This window comes from Electrophorus electricus, chromosome 23, assembly GCF_013358815.1.
Source record: "Electrophorus electricus isolate fEleEle1 chromosome 23, fEleEle1.pri, whole genome shotgun sequence".
Classification (NCBI taxonomy): Eukaryota; Metazoa; Chordata; class Actinopteri; order Gymnotiformes; family Gymnotidae; genus Electrophorus; species Electrophorus electricus.
In genome coordinates this window covers 6,763,769-6,777,152 of record NC_049557.1, presented here as the reverse complement: position 1 = coordinate 6,777,152, position 13,384 = coordinate 6,763,769, and the positions used below count along the sequence as shown (strand labels likewise).

At 48.0% G+C, this 13,384-nt stretch overlaps 1 protein-coding gene across 3 annotated transcripts in view; it reads right to left on the bottom strand.

Moving 5' to 3' along the window:
• nphp4 (nephronophthisis 4) overlaps nucleotides 1-13,384 on the bottom strand; it is a 45,768-nt gene that overhangs the window by 17,550 nt on the left and 14,834 nt on the right. For all 3 annotated transcript variants that reach the window (XM_027007669.2, XM_027007671.2, XM_035522117.1), the window contains 4 exons: nucleotides 10,476-10,654; nucleotides 8,044-8,204; nucleotides 6,109-6,271; nucleotides 489-623 (listed from right to left, as the gene is read on the bottom strand). In XM_027007669.2, coding sequence (XP_026863470.2) covers nucleotides 489-623; nucleotides 6,109-6,271; nucleotides 8,044-8,204; nucleotides 10,476-10,654 — 638 coding nt within the window. The remainder of the gene's footprint in view (nucleotides 1-488; nucleotides 624-6,108; nucleotides 6,272-8,043; nucleotides 8,205-10,475; nucleotides 10,655-13,384) is intronic.

Sequence of the window (13,384 nt, the reverse complement as noted above, 5' to 3'; positions counted from 1 at the left end):
CCACAAGCACACACTGCATAAAGTGATCGTATACACATTGGCGAGCTGCTAAACAGATTTTGACAGGTAAGAGTATATGGAAGGAGTGCGTTCCCTTGAAAAGCCTCTCCTCCTCTCCTGAAGCCTGGAGGAGAGCTGCGTTATTGATGAGTCACACAGACTCAGGTCTCCTCTACCCAGAGCACAGCAGATAAGAAAGGGAAACCGCTAAAAGAGTACAAATTCTTCGTTTTAAGCAGAAAGTAAAAATCTTCAATAAATAACAGCCCCTCAATGGCTAACAAAAACAGAATGGGATTGGGGCCAGCAGGAAGCCGTTATATCAAACGAAAGCTTCTATCAGTTATTGGTACCCATGGTGGTCACTGTATTCTTGCGTTTTAAGTGTGACGGTGGGTACTGGGAATTCTGGTTACAATCGATCACAATTCTCTACTCCTACTGCCATTGCGTGAAAGGGAAGCAGCGAGGAGGGAGTGGTGGCCTACCTTGGAGGCCGAGGACGGCGTGTGCGGAGAGGCTGCCTCCCTGGAAACCCCCGGCTGTCGGGCCTGGCCAGACGACGGAAGAGCGTGATGGTGGGAGCAGGGTCACGGGGCTGGGCGTGGCCTGCACCATGCTACCTGTGAACCACAAGAACCCGTGCACCTTGACTCAGTTCTGTGAGAAACGTTGTGGGAACAGTCACAAAGCAGTGGCTCATGTTTGTAACGTGCCCCAAGCTGGAGAGCCTTCATCTGTATCTAAAAACTACCTCAAGTCCACGAGTCAAGGTGAACAGCTTCACCGCTACCCATTTTCATTCGTTCCAGGCAAAAACCGGCTTCCGTTATTAGATAATTAGCTGAAAATGATTGGTTGTTCACTGACAGTGCTGCTTGAATCTGGCCTGTCACTGAAACTCCTATTTCTAACAGCAGAGGAGTTCACTTTCCTCTTTCCTCATTGGAGACTCGTATGCGGCGTCTTGGCTGTATTCAGCTCCTCTCGCTATCCTGACCGATGCGCTGAGCCTGGCAACGATCATGGCCGTGAGACCGTCGCAAAAAGAAGTGGCGGTGATGGAAGCTTCACACAGAGAGGAGCATTAGAGAGCACTGCAGAGACGTCAAACACTGCCAGCGGAAAGGCACACAGATAAAAGGTGGTGCATAAACAATGCTTCGGCTAAAAAGAAAAGAAAAAGCCGGATGGCGGTTAGCTGTTGTGTAGGGACGGACTACGTGGTCAGTGACCTTCACGAAGGGCGTCAAACGTGTCCACAGGTTTGCCAGGTTCCGGGCCGCTGTGTCTTGAGAGGGAGTGGACTCTAAATGACAGTGGCGGCTGAATTAATAGAGAACTCCTGCTGGTTTACGGGGCGCGTAAACAGCTTTGAGTGCAGCGCTGGCTTTGGCTGTGATTACAGCTAGGTGAGGACTGTAATTGGTGTGTACGAGCGGAGCGGTGGACACGGCGAGGAGACCCGGGGCATGCTGCCGTGCTGCTCCTGATTGAGTAATGTCTGGGGGAAAACGGCGGTAATGGAACAGCCAGGGCTGCGTGCACACGCTTAAGCCCTGGACCCCCGCGGCCGCCTGCCCTGCTGCAGCGAGCCCAGAGGCCCTAACCTCGGGGACGACGGCGGGCTGGGACTGAAACGCGGAGGCACTGCTCAGAACCACGCCGAGTCCCAAAGCTGCCAGCAGCGCTCATTTATTTTGCCTTTCACTGTGTCACACAGTTTGCCACCATTGGAGGTCAGAAACACAGAATAATAAAATGTTTCCAAAGGAATGGGTCCTGGGTCCTCTGCTAATGACATCTGCCATTATCACTTTTCTTTGTTTTGATTTTTTGAGACTGCGTATCGTATTTGTAAAGCCCCATTTTCAATATCACAGTCAGTCTTGAAGCTTGTCCTTTATCTTTCAAATACAATACATTTTTCATGCTTCACATCAAGAAGTCATGCAAAGGAAATGGCAATTCCACCTCTGACAACACCCCTGTGCTATAATTTCTAATAAATATCACATAAGAACATAATGATATTTGTATCAAAAGTATGATACAAATATTAGATTAACCTAATGTAGGACAAATTATGCAAATGCAGGTTTTCAATAACATGTTCAGTGAGCGTTTTGCTGAGTCAGGGCTTGGTTTGGGCTGGGAGGAAACATCTAAATGCTACTACACTAAGCCTTGTGTGTGAGGTACCATGCCTCTACTATGCTAAGCCTCGTGTCTGACTCCTCTACCACGCTAAGCCTCGTGTCTGACTCCTCTACCACGCTGAGCCTCGTGTCTGACTCCTCTACCACGCTAAGCCTCGTGTCTGACTCCTCTACCACGCTAAGCCTCGTGTCTGACTCCTCTACCACGCTGAGCCTCGTGTCTGACTCCTCTACCACGCTGAGCCTCGTGTCTGACTCCTCTACCACGCTGAGCCTCGTGTCTGACTCCTCTACCACGCTAAGCCTCGTGTCTGACTCCTCTACCACGCTAAGCCTCGTGTCTGACTCCTCTACCACGCTGAGCCTCGTGTCTGACTCCTCTACCACGCTGAGCCTCGTGTCTGACTCCTCTACCACGCTGAGCCTCGTGTCTGACTCCTCTACCACGCTGAGCCTCGTGTCTGACTCCTCTACCACGCTGAGCCTCGTGTCTGACTCCTCTACCACGCTGAGCCTCGTGTCTGACTCCTCTACCACGCTAAGCCTCGTGTCTGACTCCTCTACCACGCTAAGCCTCGTGTCTAACTCCTCTACCAAGCTAAGCCTCGTGTCTGACTCCTCTACCACGCTAAGCCTCGTGTCTAACTCCTCTACCAAGCTAAGCCTCGTGTCTGACTCCTCTACCATGCTAAGCCTCGTGTCTGACTCCTCTACCATGCTAAGCCTCGTGTCTGACTCCTCTACCATGCTAAGCCTCGTGTCTGACTCCTCTACCATGCTAAGCCTCGTGTCTGACTCCTCTACCATGCTAAGCCTCGTGTCTAACTCCTCTACCAAGCTAAGCCTCGTGTCTGACTCCTCTACCATGCTAAGCCTCGTGTCTAACTCCTCTACCAAGCTAAGCTTCGTGTCTAACTCCTCTACCATGCTAAGCCTCGTGTCTGACTCCTCTACCATGCTAAGCCTCGTGTCTGACTCCTCTACCAGGCTAAGTCTTGTGTATAACTCCTCTACTAGGCTAAGCCTTGTGTCTAACTCCTCTACCACACTGAGCCTTGTGTCTTACTCCTCTACCATGCTAAGCCTTGTGTCTAACACCTAAGATTCCTGATTTAGAGGCTGCCAGAATGAGAGAATATTATGTAGGGTTAGGTAGCTCCTATCACAGCCATATTACTGGAAACACTGATTAGGTGGGAGCTGGTGCAATCGTGATAATATCTATGGAAATGTAATGAGTACCTGTCTAACTGTTGAGACGTGCATGTTTTCTGCTCTGCTTGGATGACATTGCAGCGATGGCTGTTTGCAAAACTAACAATCTCAAATGCAATCTTTGCCCATAGCCTACTTATACATTTATAAACAACACTTAGAAATAAACAACCAGTCTACCATGTAACTTGGTTCTTTTGGAATAAATTTTGACAGAAGTGTTCAGTGTCCAGTTGCATACATCATCTTAAGTGAAGCCTCCCCTTAAGAATATCCTTAATGGGCACTTAATGTTAAGTGAGTTAAGCTCCCAAGTGTTCTTTAAAAATTATTTCCTAAACTTTCATCATCTGAGAGATTTTCAGTTGATGCGAAACTACTGCTTTGTGATTTAATGGAAGTCCCTGGACTTGAGGACCTGGGCCCTCCTGGAGCCAGGCTCAAATGCACAATGCCCTAGTGGGTGGCTGCACTGTGCAGAAGAGGGCAACAAAAGGACCTCTTCCCACATTTCCAAAGAATGACAGAGGGGCTGATTAATATGACAACAATTACATCACTGGGAAATTAGACTTTTTAAGTAACATTTTTTTAATGTTTTTAAACTAATTTTGCATTTGTTTAGCTTTCATTAATGCTACACGCAGTGGAATGGTTGTATTCCACTACAGAGACCCTTTAGAAAACATTTATGATGCTTTATGGCACACACTTATTTAATTTCCATCTAACCCTTACGAGACCATTTTAAGGAAACAACCTTCATCATCTAACATCTTTATAAAGTGAATTTTTAAAGATTAGGTTGTCCTATGGTTCAAATATGTCATTATTTGATCTAAACTTCAGTCCAATGTCAGGTTCTCTCGACCCACACATTCATTATCTACCAAGTAGCACTGCACTTGTATAGTCAGAGAACCTCCCATCAACTTCAGCCCAAACCATTGTTCTGTCAAAGCAGAGATAGGACACGTCTTTGGAATAATTACTGCACAAATGTGATTTGACATACAAGCTTTCCTTCAATCTCAATCTCAATCTCCCTCTGCGGCATCACGCTGGTTTACGGACAGCCTGGCTTATCGAGTGCCCACAGCCGGGCGCTGGAGGGGCCAGAGACCGGCGGGGGAGGGGGATGAAGCCTAAATCTCCTCTTCCTCAATCTGCTTGCATTCAACCGCTCAGCCCAGCGGAGACAGACGAGCAGGTGAAGCAGCCTGTTGCTGCTGCGATAGCTCACTGAACTGTTCACCTCTCCAGCCCCACCAACGGCACCTTGTGCTTTGCTCTCTCCTCATTGTTGCCTTTAATTATGTTATCCCTTTCTATTCTGTGGGTTTGCCGCTGTTTAATTATTTATGTGTCTGTTGGCTTCGAGCAGAAATTAATTAAAGAGGATTTGATTAGGTTTCAGTTTTCACAAACAGCGATGTGTTGTTCGGCACGAGGCCGGTTAAAGCAGGTCCTTGCGCATTCCCGAGGAGAACGATGCCTCCGCCGTCGGGCCGCGGTCAAAAACAAACACACAACAGTTTGGTAGTCGCCAGAGAACACAACCCAGCAGCGATGACTCCTTTTGAGTGTTTCGCCCGACCACACTACGCTGGAGTAGTTAGGATGCTGACCGCAGCAACTGAAAGTAGACCGTACCCCCGAGTAACGTCTGGCCGACGTCCTGCACACCTGCGCTCGGCTGGACTACTCCTCTTTCAGCGCTTACTTGTTTTGCTCCCCTTTTGTCTGGTAATTGCTTTAGCCTTGACCTCCAGAGGTCTACGGCGAGCGTCGTCGTGATGATAAGAATCTCCATCGCTCTTTCATCTGATAAATCCCGGCTCTCACGCTCAAACAGCCTAATGACCATTCCTCATTAGGAAACAAATACGACGGACGGAGGCATTAATCCCGGGACAGAGACGACGGCTGGGCTCTAGTGATTTGGGACTTTCGGAGGAGTTAATTGACTGCCGGCCTGATGAGCCAGAGACAGAACCAGCCAGGCCTCAGACAGCTTCTCTGGGGGTCTAGATCCCAGGCGCTGGAAAACTGAGCTGTAGAACAGACGCTCGAGGCAGGGCTGCGCCGGGTTGATTTGACCGCCGGACAAAGGAGCCATGTGCTGACCTTTATCGAGCCGGTGCGACTCACGCCGTGGAATGCCGCTGCTCTGGTATCTCTGGTCCCAACTCCCACACGCACATCCTTTAACGTCAATGCTTCGAACAGTTGATCATTTATTAGGCCTTTGGATTCTTGCCCAACAGCAGGATTTCCCTCAGTCTGCGATCTCTGTGAAGAGGGGGCGGAACAGCCAGACTCCAGCACGCGCGCGCACGCACGCACACATACCCCTGTCTGCGTCGGCTTCTCGACTGCCTATACGCTTTAGGAGACCTCGATTTTTGCTTCTTCTGCTGCTATTCACTTTAACAGTCCACTTTAATCACCTCCGAACAGGCCCTTAATTTAGTCGTCCGGCATGGCGATGGCATGCTGCTTGACAGCCAACCTAGGACCTGCGGAAGGAAACTGCTACTTTTCACTTCCTTACTCCAGAAGGAAGGTCAAGGTCTCCCTTGGACCACCCTCTACACCTGCGCCTGCCCCCGCGCCACACACGACTTTTAACTACCGGCCAACGATCCTGCCCACCGCTAGTCAGCACATAAAACCACACGCTAAGACGCAAGGCAGAAAGAAGTTCTTTAAATCGTGAAGCAATGCCGCTCACCGATGTTGCCCAGTCGCATGTGCAGTCTGCCTTTGACAGTGGTGTAGACGCTGACAGCAGCAGCCTGCCCGGTAGCCACGGCGATGTCCTGCAGGTACTCTGTGGTGATGATCTCCAACTCGTGGCACACCTGCACGGCGGGCCGGCCCTGACGCAACACGTGCTGCACACAGACAGAAGAGCAGCGGCTCACGTCGGCCCGTCTCCTCCCTGCTTTACCCTGTCAGGTCTTACCTGAGCCGAACAGTCTTCCTCGTGTCTTACTCTTTATGTGCAGCACTGTCTGCACGTCTCCACGTGCTTGGTTCTGCACAGGCCTGTTCGCAACGCTTCTTGTAGGGCATAAATGAGGAGTAATTTAATAAACATGAAGACAGACATGGAAGGGAGACAGAGACAGAGACAGAGAGAGAGAGAGAGAGAGTGTGTCTGGCTCTTCATTCACAGTCTAATTAAGCTCGGCGTTGCCCTGTGAGGGGCTCTGATATTAACTCAGAGTGGCTAGCGTGGGAACAGCTAACGCCTCCTTTGTATGGACAGTAACTTAAGCAGACATCCTCACTGCAGCTTCACAGTGATTAATGCAGTAGGACGGTCCAGAGCTCGAAGACTTCAGCACAGCTCAGTAGTCAGTTAGTCGCATGATAAATGCAAAAGACATTTCTACTCAATATAGGCTAGGCTGGCCAAATACACCATCTCACTCAAATTAACAGGATATTTGAGTGAGAATAGTTCAATGTCTGCTCATGATAATTAACCCACACTATCACAAAATATCCTTTGTATATAGTAAAGGGCAAGGACGCGAGGCAGGTCATGTGGGTGGGGACATTCTGAACTCATCCCCACCGCTCAGGCTAGTGACTCCGTATGCTCCGGCCCAGACCAAACTCTGGGTGACTTAACCTTGCCCTCATGAAAAGATATTTTACAATCTGGTTCCAGTGAGTCCTGGGTCCAGGCAGGTTAAAGTTACATGCTGATGTATCGCAATGTATACTGCACAACTGCATTGTGAAAAGGCAGACAGTTATGTTTCAGCTGCAGGGATGTGTTAGAGATGGCCAAGGCATACTACAGAGTGGCCTGACGCTTTGCATTTCTCTCGCTTTTTTCTTTGTCACAGTCAGAACTTGCTGAGATCAGCTGAGGCCACAATCGTACAGTCCGCCTGTGGACCAGACACTTGTTAACAGCCAACAAACAAACACGCGTAATGCCCCGACCACGTGTATGTCACAGTCAGCTGACAAATGCCACAACCCGACAACCAGAGGCTGCCGGCTTATCGGAATCCTGATCCGCTCCCTGGCGACTCCGGGAAAGGTCAGCATCGCTGTTCCGCTCCAGACGCTTCGATGTCGTTCACGTGGGGGTCTCCTTTTATGTTTGTTGTGGTTTTTTTTTTTTTTGGTGGTGGTTGTTTTTCTGCTTTCACTTTAACCTTTCTTCCACATCTGGCGTTTAACAGATGCCTCCGGAAAGGAGGGGAGGTCTGGGCAGAGTGCCAGGCACAGTATTCATGGACCGGAGGTCTGGGAGAGTTATCGAAGAGATCTGTTTGAGACCATTACCCAGAGCTCTCCAATCCATATCTCATTAATTCCACAGCAAGCTGCTGTCCCAGCTCACCTGGACAGAAAGCTGACATAAAACATTCAAAGCAGCAAGGGGCAGGGGCGCTTAAGCCGTGTCGGGTCGCGAGCGCGAGGCGCTGGGCTTCAACTGGAGATGGTCCTGCCCTCAGCTTTACAGCACATACAATAAGGAACGAGTTCTCTGGACAAGCAGTGGAGACTGGCGTTATAAGGGTGAGTTCAGGTCCTCTCATTAGTGGTTAGGTGGGATACGAGAGGTGGTGTGTCAGTGGGTACTGGAGTGCTAGCTGGTCCCGGCTGTTTTGTTTGTGTTTGTGTTGGGGGGGTGTCATACCTTCAGCTCAACAGCGGCAGAGCCAATCAGCAGCAGCGAGTCACTGTCCCACACGTCGATGTGCAGTGAGTGCAGGGCGAGGTAGCGCAGGAACCACACACGCTCACCTGGCTTCAGGGTCGTGGGATCCACGCAGTACTGAAGCTGCAGCCCAGGAGCACCTGATGCGTGTCCTCACACACACACACACACACACACACACACACACACACACATACACACAAGCACGCACAGACAGACAGACACACAGACGCATACACAAAGACACAAACGCACAAGACACACACGCGCACACATATAGACACACGTGCGCGCACACACACAAACACAGAGTTAGAAACAGCCATAAAAAGGAGCTGGTAAAAATAATATGGTACCCTCGAGTGCCTACAGTCATGAAAATAAGCCCCAACACAAAATGAGACGATACATAACCACCTCAATAAACGCTAGCCAACTATCTGCTTTAACATCTTTAAGGGCACGGCAGGATAATACTTCTTCAATGACTATATGCAGTCGCAGTGCATATATTATACTGAAATAAATTCCATTCAAGGTTGACAGCTTCACAGATGTGTTTTGATGAATTCACAGTGCAGTGAGCCTTTTATTGCAGACACGGACAGATCCACATCAAACCGCTTCACACACCCTTTTGTGCAGCCACTCTCTCTGTCTCTATAAACCTCCGACAGTCGTACTGCGAGCGACACACAGCGATACTGGGCCCGGAACAGCGTGCGAGTTCACGCTTGTTCGTAAACACGCGGGATTTTGCGCATCACTGACCGCAAAGACCGAACCATGCTGGGCTCTAGCTGAAGCACCAGCAACATTTAAAGGCTCAATGTGAAAAGACAGAATTTAAAGGCTCGGCGTGAGCCAGCAGGGTGGACCGTGGCCAGCCTCCAGACTAGTCCCCTTTACACTATGTGTCTGGAGCGATGTATGGACATCTGAACACCGCGTCCGTACAGGAGGACGCTCTTGCTCTGCTGCTCTCAGTAATACACATCCTTTATGGATCATATTACGCACTCAAAGAGCTTCTCAGACAAGTAAGAGCATGTTTAACAACTGCTGCCCCCTAACCCCCTGCAACCCCCGTCACCCATCGATGCCTCAATCGCTGAGCGTCTCCCCGCCCCCCCCCCCCTTTTTCCCCTCTTTCTCTTTCTCTCTTTTTCTCTGTTCTTTTTCCTGTTGCCTGTCTCTATTTTCCCATCGCCACTCACGGCTCGCACCATTACCTCCCTCAGCAGGCAGGCACAGTGCTGCTGGGATGACACTGGAGAGCTCAAAGACTCCAGAACCCAGAGAGAGAGAGAGAGAGAGAGAGAGAGAGAGAGACAGAGACAGAGTGAGTGAGTGTGTGGAGAGAGAGAGACAGAGTGAGTGAGTGTTTGCGAGAGAGAGAGAGAGAGAGAGAGAGAGACACAGAGAGAGCGAGAGAAAGAGAGACAGAGTGAGTGTGTGGAGAGAGAGAGAGACAGAGAGACAGAGTGAGTGAGTGTTTGCGAGAGAGAGAGTACAAGAGTGATGGAAAAAGAAAAAAGAAAGTGGGGGGGGAGAGAGTGATGGGAAAATAATAGAAAATGAGGGTGAGGGAGAGAGAGAAGGAGCCAGAAAAGAGAGATATAGTATAGTAAAGTATAGAGTGTAGAGACATGATGATACATGTCTGTGAGACCTGACTGAGTGTGTGGTTCTTAGGCTGCTGCTGCTCCAGAAATGATGGATGTACAGTGATCTTTGGTTTCAGTGTCACGGATCTTAGCAAGCTCACCCGCCCACAGTACGCCGCATGACGGCGCTGACGTTCACTCAGCTTGGCTAGGCACTCGCCGCACATACGTTAATCCAAAACACATGTGGCATGCAAATATCGCTGCACCTAATGACCAGTCAACGGCGACGACAAAACACACTACCGCTGCGGGATCCGTCGATTCGCGGGACACAGTTAACACAAATAAATGGCGGGCCCAAGAGGAGAAGCTAATGAAGACTTTTGGCAGGAGATGAGTCTGGCCGTGCCAGATCGGATGTCTCCCTCACGGCGCGAGGCTTCTCTCCTCTTCCCTGCAGCTCCCAGCTCACGCACGGCTTGTCCGGCGCTCTACCTGCTTTTTCCCTGCCCTTTCCCCAACCACCACTCCTTCCATCTTAATGGCGCTCACGTCTGAACCCCCAGCAGCCTCGGCCTGGGAACGAGCGCCCTCTAGATAGCGATGGAGATGACGTTACCGGGCGGGTGGAGGCAGTTTCCATCCGCCTAGGAACCAGCAGCACGTTCAATGCCCACCACACACACACACACAAAAAAAAAAAAAAAGCACCGGCACCCTTTAGGTTAGCCAGGAGTCACCCCCACACGTCTGCTGAGGTCCGGGCCTGGGAACAAGGCGTCGCGAGGAAGTGGAGCTCACCTAGGCGGGGTGCACCGCCGGCGTTGACAGGCAAGAGGACACAGGGGTCGGCGGGCCCGTGCCAGCCCTCGGCCTCCACCAACCGCAGTGGCTGAGAGCTCACCGGGGGGAAGCGGTACAGCTGGAAGGTGAAGTGAACACAGCTTGGCCATCCCATCCCTACGCCCGCCTGAGGGAGCCTGTGGAGCGCAGGGGATTCACGGTGAAGTCTCGGCTGCAAACCATTAGATTTGTCACAAATTAAGCATGTTCTACAAATATTCCTTCATTTTCAGTGACATTTGAACTATAGGCAGATTATTCAAATAATGTCATCTAGATCCATGCCCCATAGAGCAATAAGACACCAGGGGGTTAGAAAGTTGTGCAATGGGACCATCTTGATTAGGTGCGTCTGACATAGACAGGTCTGTAATAGCGCCATTACTGCCATTAGAATGCTTTCACCGAAACAATCTTTACTTTTATCATCAACCTCTGATACTCTGTGACTGAGTCTTGCTTCTTTCATGGCAACATATAAAATGTACCACAGAGGCTTCTTGGAGGAATAAAAATTCCCTCCATTTTGCAGTCATGCAAATTCCCATGTTACGAATTGATATTAAATTTATGGTCTCATAATCCAGTTGGAATGTGAGAGTAAATCATGAAGTAAATCTGTTTCAATCACACAGAGCCTCAGCATTTCCTGGACACCAGACAGATGGCTTGCTTCAGGATTCACTGCTCTGTGCCATTACACTGTGATGGCAAAATAATCAATAATCAATATACATAGTTGTATCGGATTTGGGGAAACACGCTTTGTTGAACCAATTTCTTCTTTTATTAATTATATACAGCATACAACACAACCCCCCCCCCCCAAAACAAAACAACAGTCACAGCCTCTCCCCACACCGGTAGTCACCTGCATGCGGTAGCAGTTCTGTTGCTATGGGTTTGCATTTGCCTCGCTGACCTCAGGCGGTGTGTCTTCGTCCTCACCACCTGGGGCTTATGATGTTATGTATCGCCTGATTTAAGCCCCGTTTAGTTTCATGACCGTAGACGGCCATTGTATGTTACGCTGGCTCCCTTTGTTGTAGTTGGTGCACTTTTATGTTCGGTTTCATTTGTATTTATTGTCATTAAATCCTTCACTTGTTTCTTTTTTCTGCACGTTCTTGGCACGTGACAAATCCAAAAAAACCTATGATATGTGCCAAGTGATCTTATATGAGACACTTTATCTAAACTATGCTAATTCCAATCACAATTCATTCTCTCTTTCTCTCTCTCTCTCTCTCTCTCTCTCTGTCTGTATATTATATATATATATATATATATATATATATATATATATATATATATATATATATAAAAAAGTCCTCATTGACATTTCTGAGCTGCAAGGCAATGAATTAAAATGGAGGGATAGATTAAGGAGAGATGATTGCTTTCTGTGGGAAGATTAGCAATCTATCACTAAGCATTAGATAAGGGTCGAATTGCATAGAGACAATCACCATGCATGCACACACACACGCAAGCAAGCACACTTACACTTGTGGATGCGTGCGCGCAAACACACACACAGCAAGTTGACCTCTGAACCAATCAACAAGGCAGGTTTGGCCCATTACACGAGTGCTCTTCACGGCAAGCCCAGGTTTTACTCATTACTGTTCATCTTGTAAACAGATGGATAATTACGTAGGCTTGGGGGATGCAGAAATGACACTCACCCAGCCTTTTCACTGAACACCATCACCCTCGGAGCACAACAGCTGTTCATAGAAGAGTTAATAATAATAATAATAATCATCATCATCATCATATCTTTGCAAATACCAAATGTTAACTTGTTTGAGAATTTGTATGTGTAATTTAATTGTACGTAATGAAATTTAATTGTTAAAATCTAAAAAAATTGCATCTTTATTAGTGAGCCACTGAGTTAGAGGGCTACATAAGTTTAATTTAAACAACATTTTTAAAAATTTTGTGAATAATTAAAATTTGTATACAATATAACTACACTTTAATCTTCATCAACATGTGATTAAAATGAATTTAATCATCACTGACAAGTAATTAGTAGCCCTTAGAATGTCTGTAAAAAGAGAATATATTTCTTATTTCTGAGAAAAATCTTTTAGAAAAGACCACCATACTCTTGCTTTCCATGGTGCTGTGTAAACAACCTTGAAACTAACTGTATACTTAGAAATGCCATTCTATATTATCCTTCTTTTGTATGATAGCTACGTAACATATTCTATCAGTATGTTTAAGAGAAAAAAAAATATTACATTGGGTTCAAAAGACATTCTTAACTAAACAAATGTGGGACAGGAAATATTACAGCAAAGGATGTAGTCTCTACATAATCACCAGGCATTATATGAGGCCAGAGAGCAAAGCTTGTTGAAAAAAGCCATTTAAATCCCCTTCATCTCTAATTAGGCAATTAGGTTGCATGTACAAATGTGTATTTGTGGCGATCTTTCTTACAGAAAACATACTGCAGCAGGAAATGGAAGCACTCCGTGGCAGTTCGCATTAAAGTTGGTTTTTAATATGTGTTATGAATAGGGCCAGAAAATACCAGAAGTTCATCTGTCTGTACTGTACAGCATAAGGTAGCACACATGGCTCTGAGGTCAAAACACCAGAGGCTGTGTATGCTTGATCACAGTACACAAAGGAGACAGCAGAAACTAGAGACAGAAGGAGAGGGATGAAGAGGGAGAATGAGAAAGACAGAGAGAACATGAGAGAACGAGAGAGAGTGAGACGGAGACGGAGAAGGCACCCCACCACGGCCCGTTTCTTTCTGGAAGCACGGAGAACAGCGATAAAACCAAATCATGTCTTTTGCTTTACTTGCTTTGCAGATGTGAAATGCCTCAATTTCCTTTCTC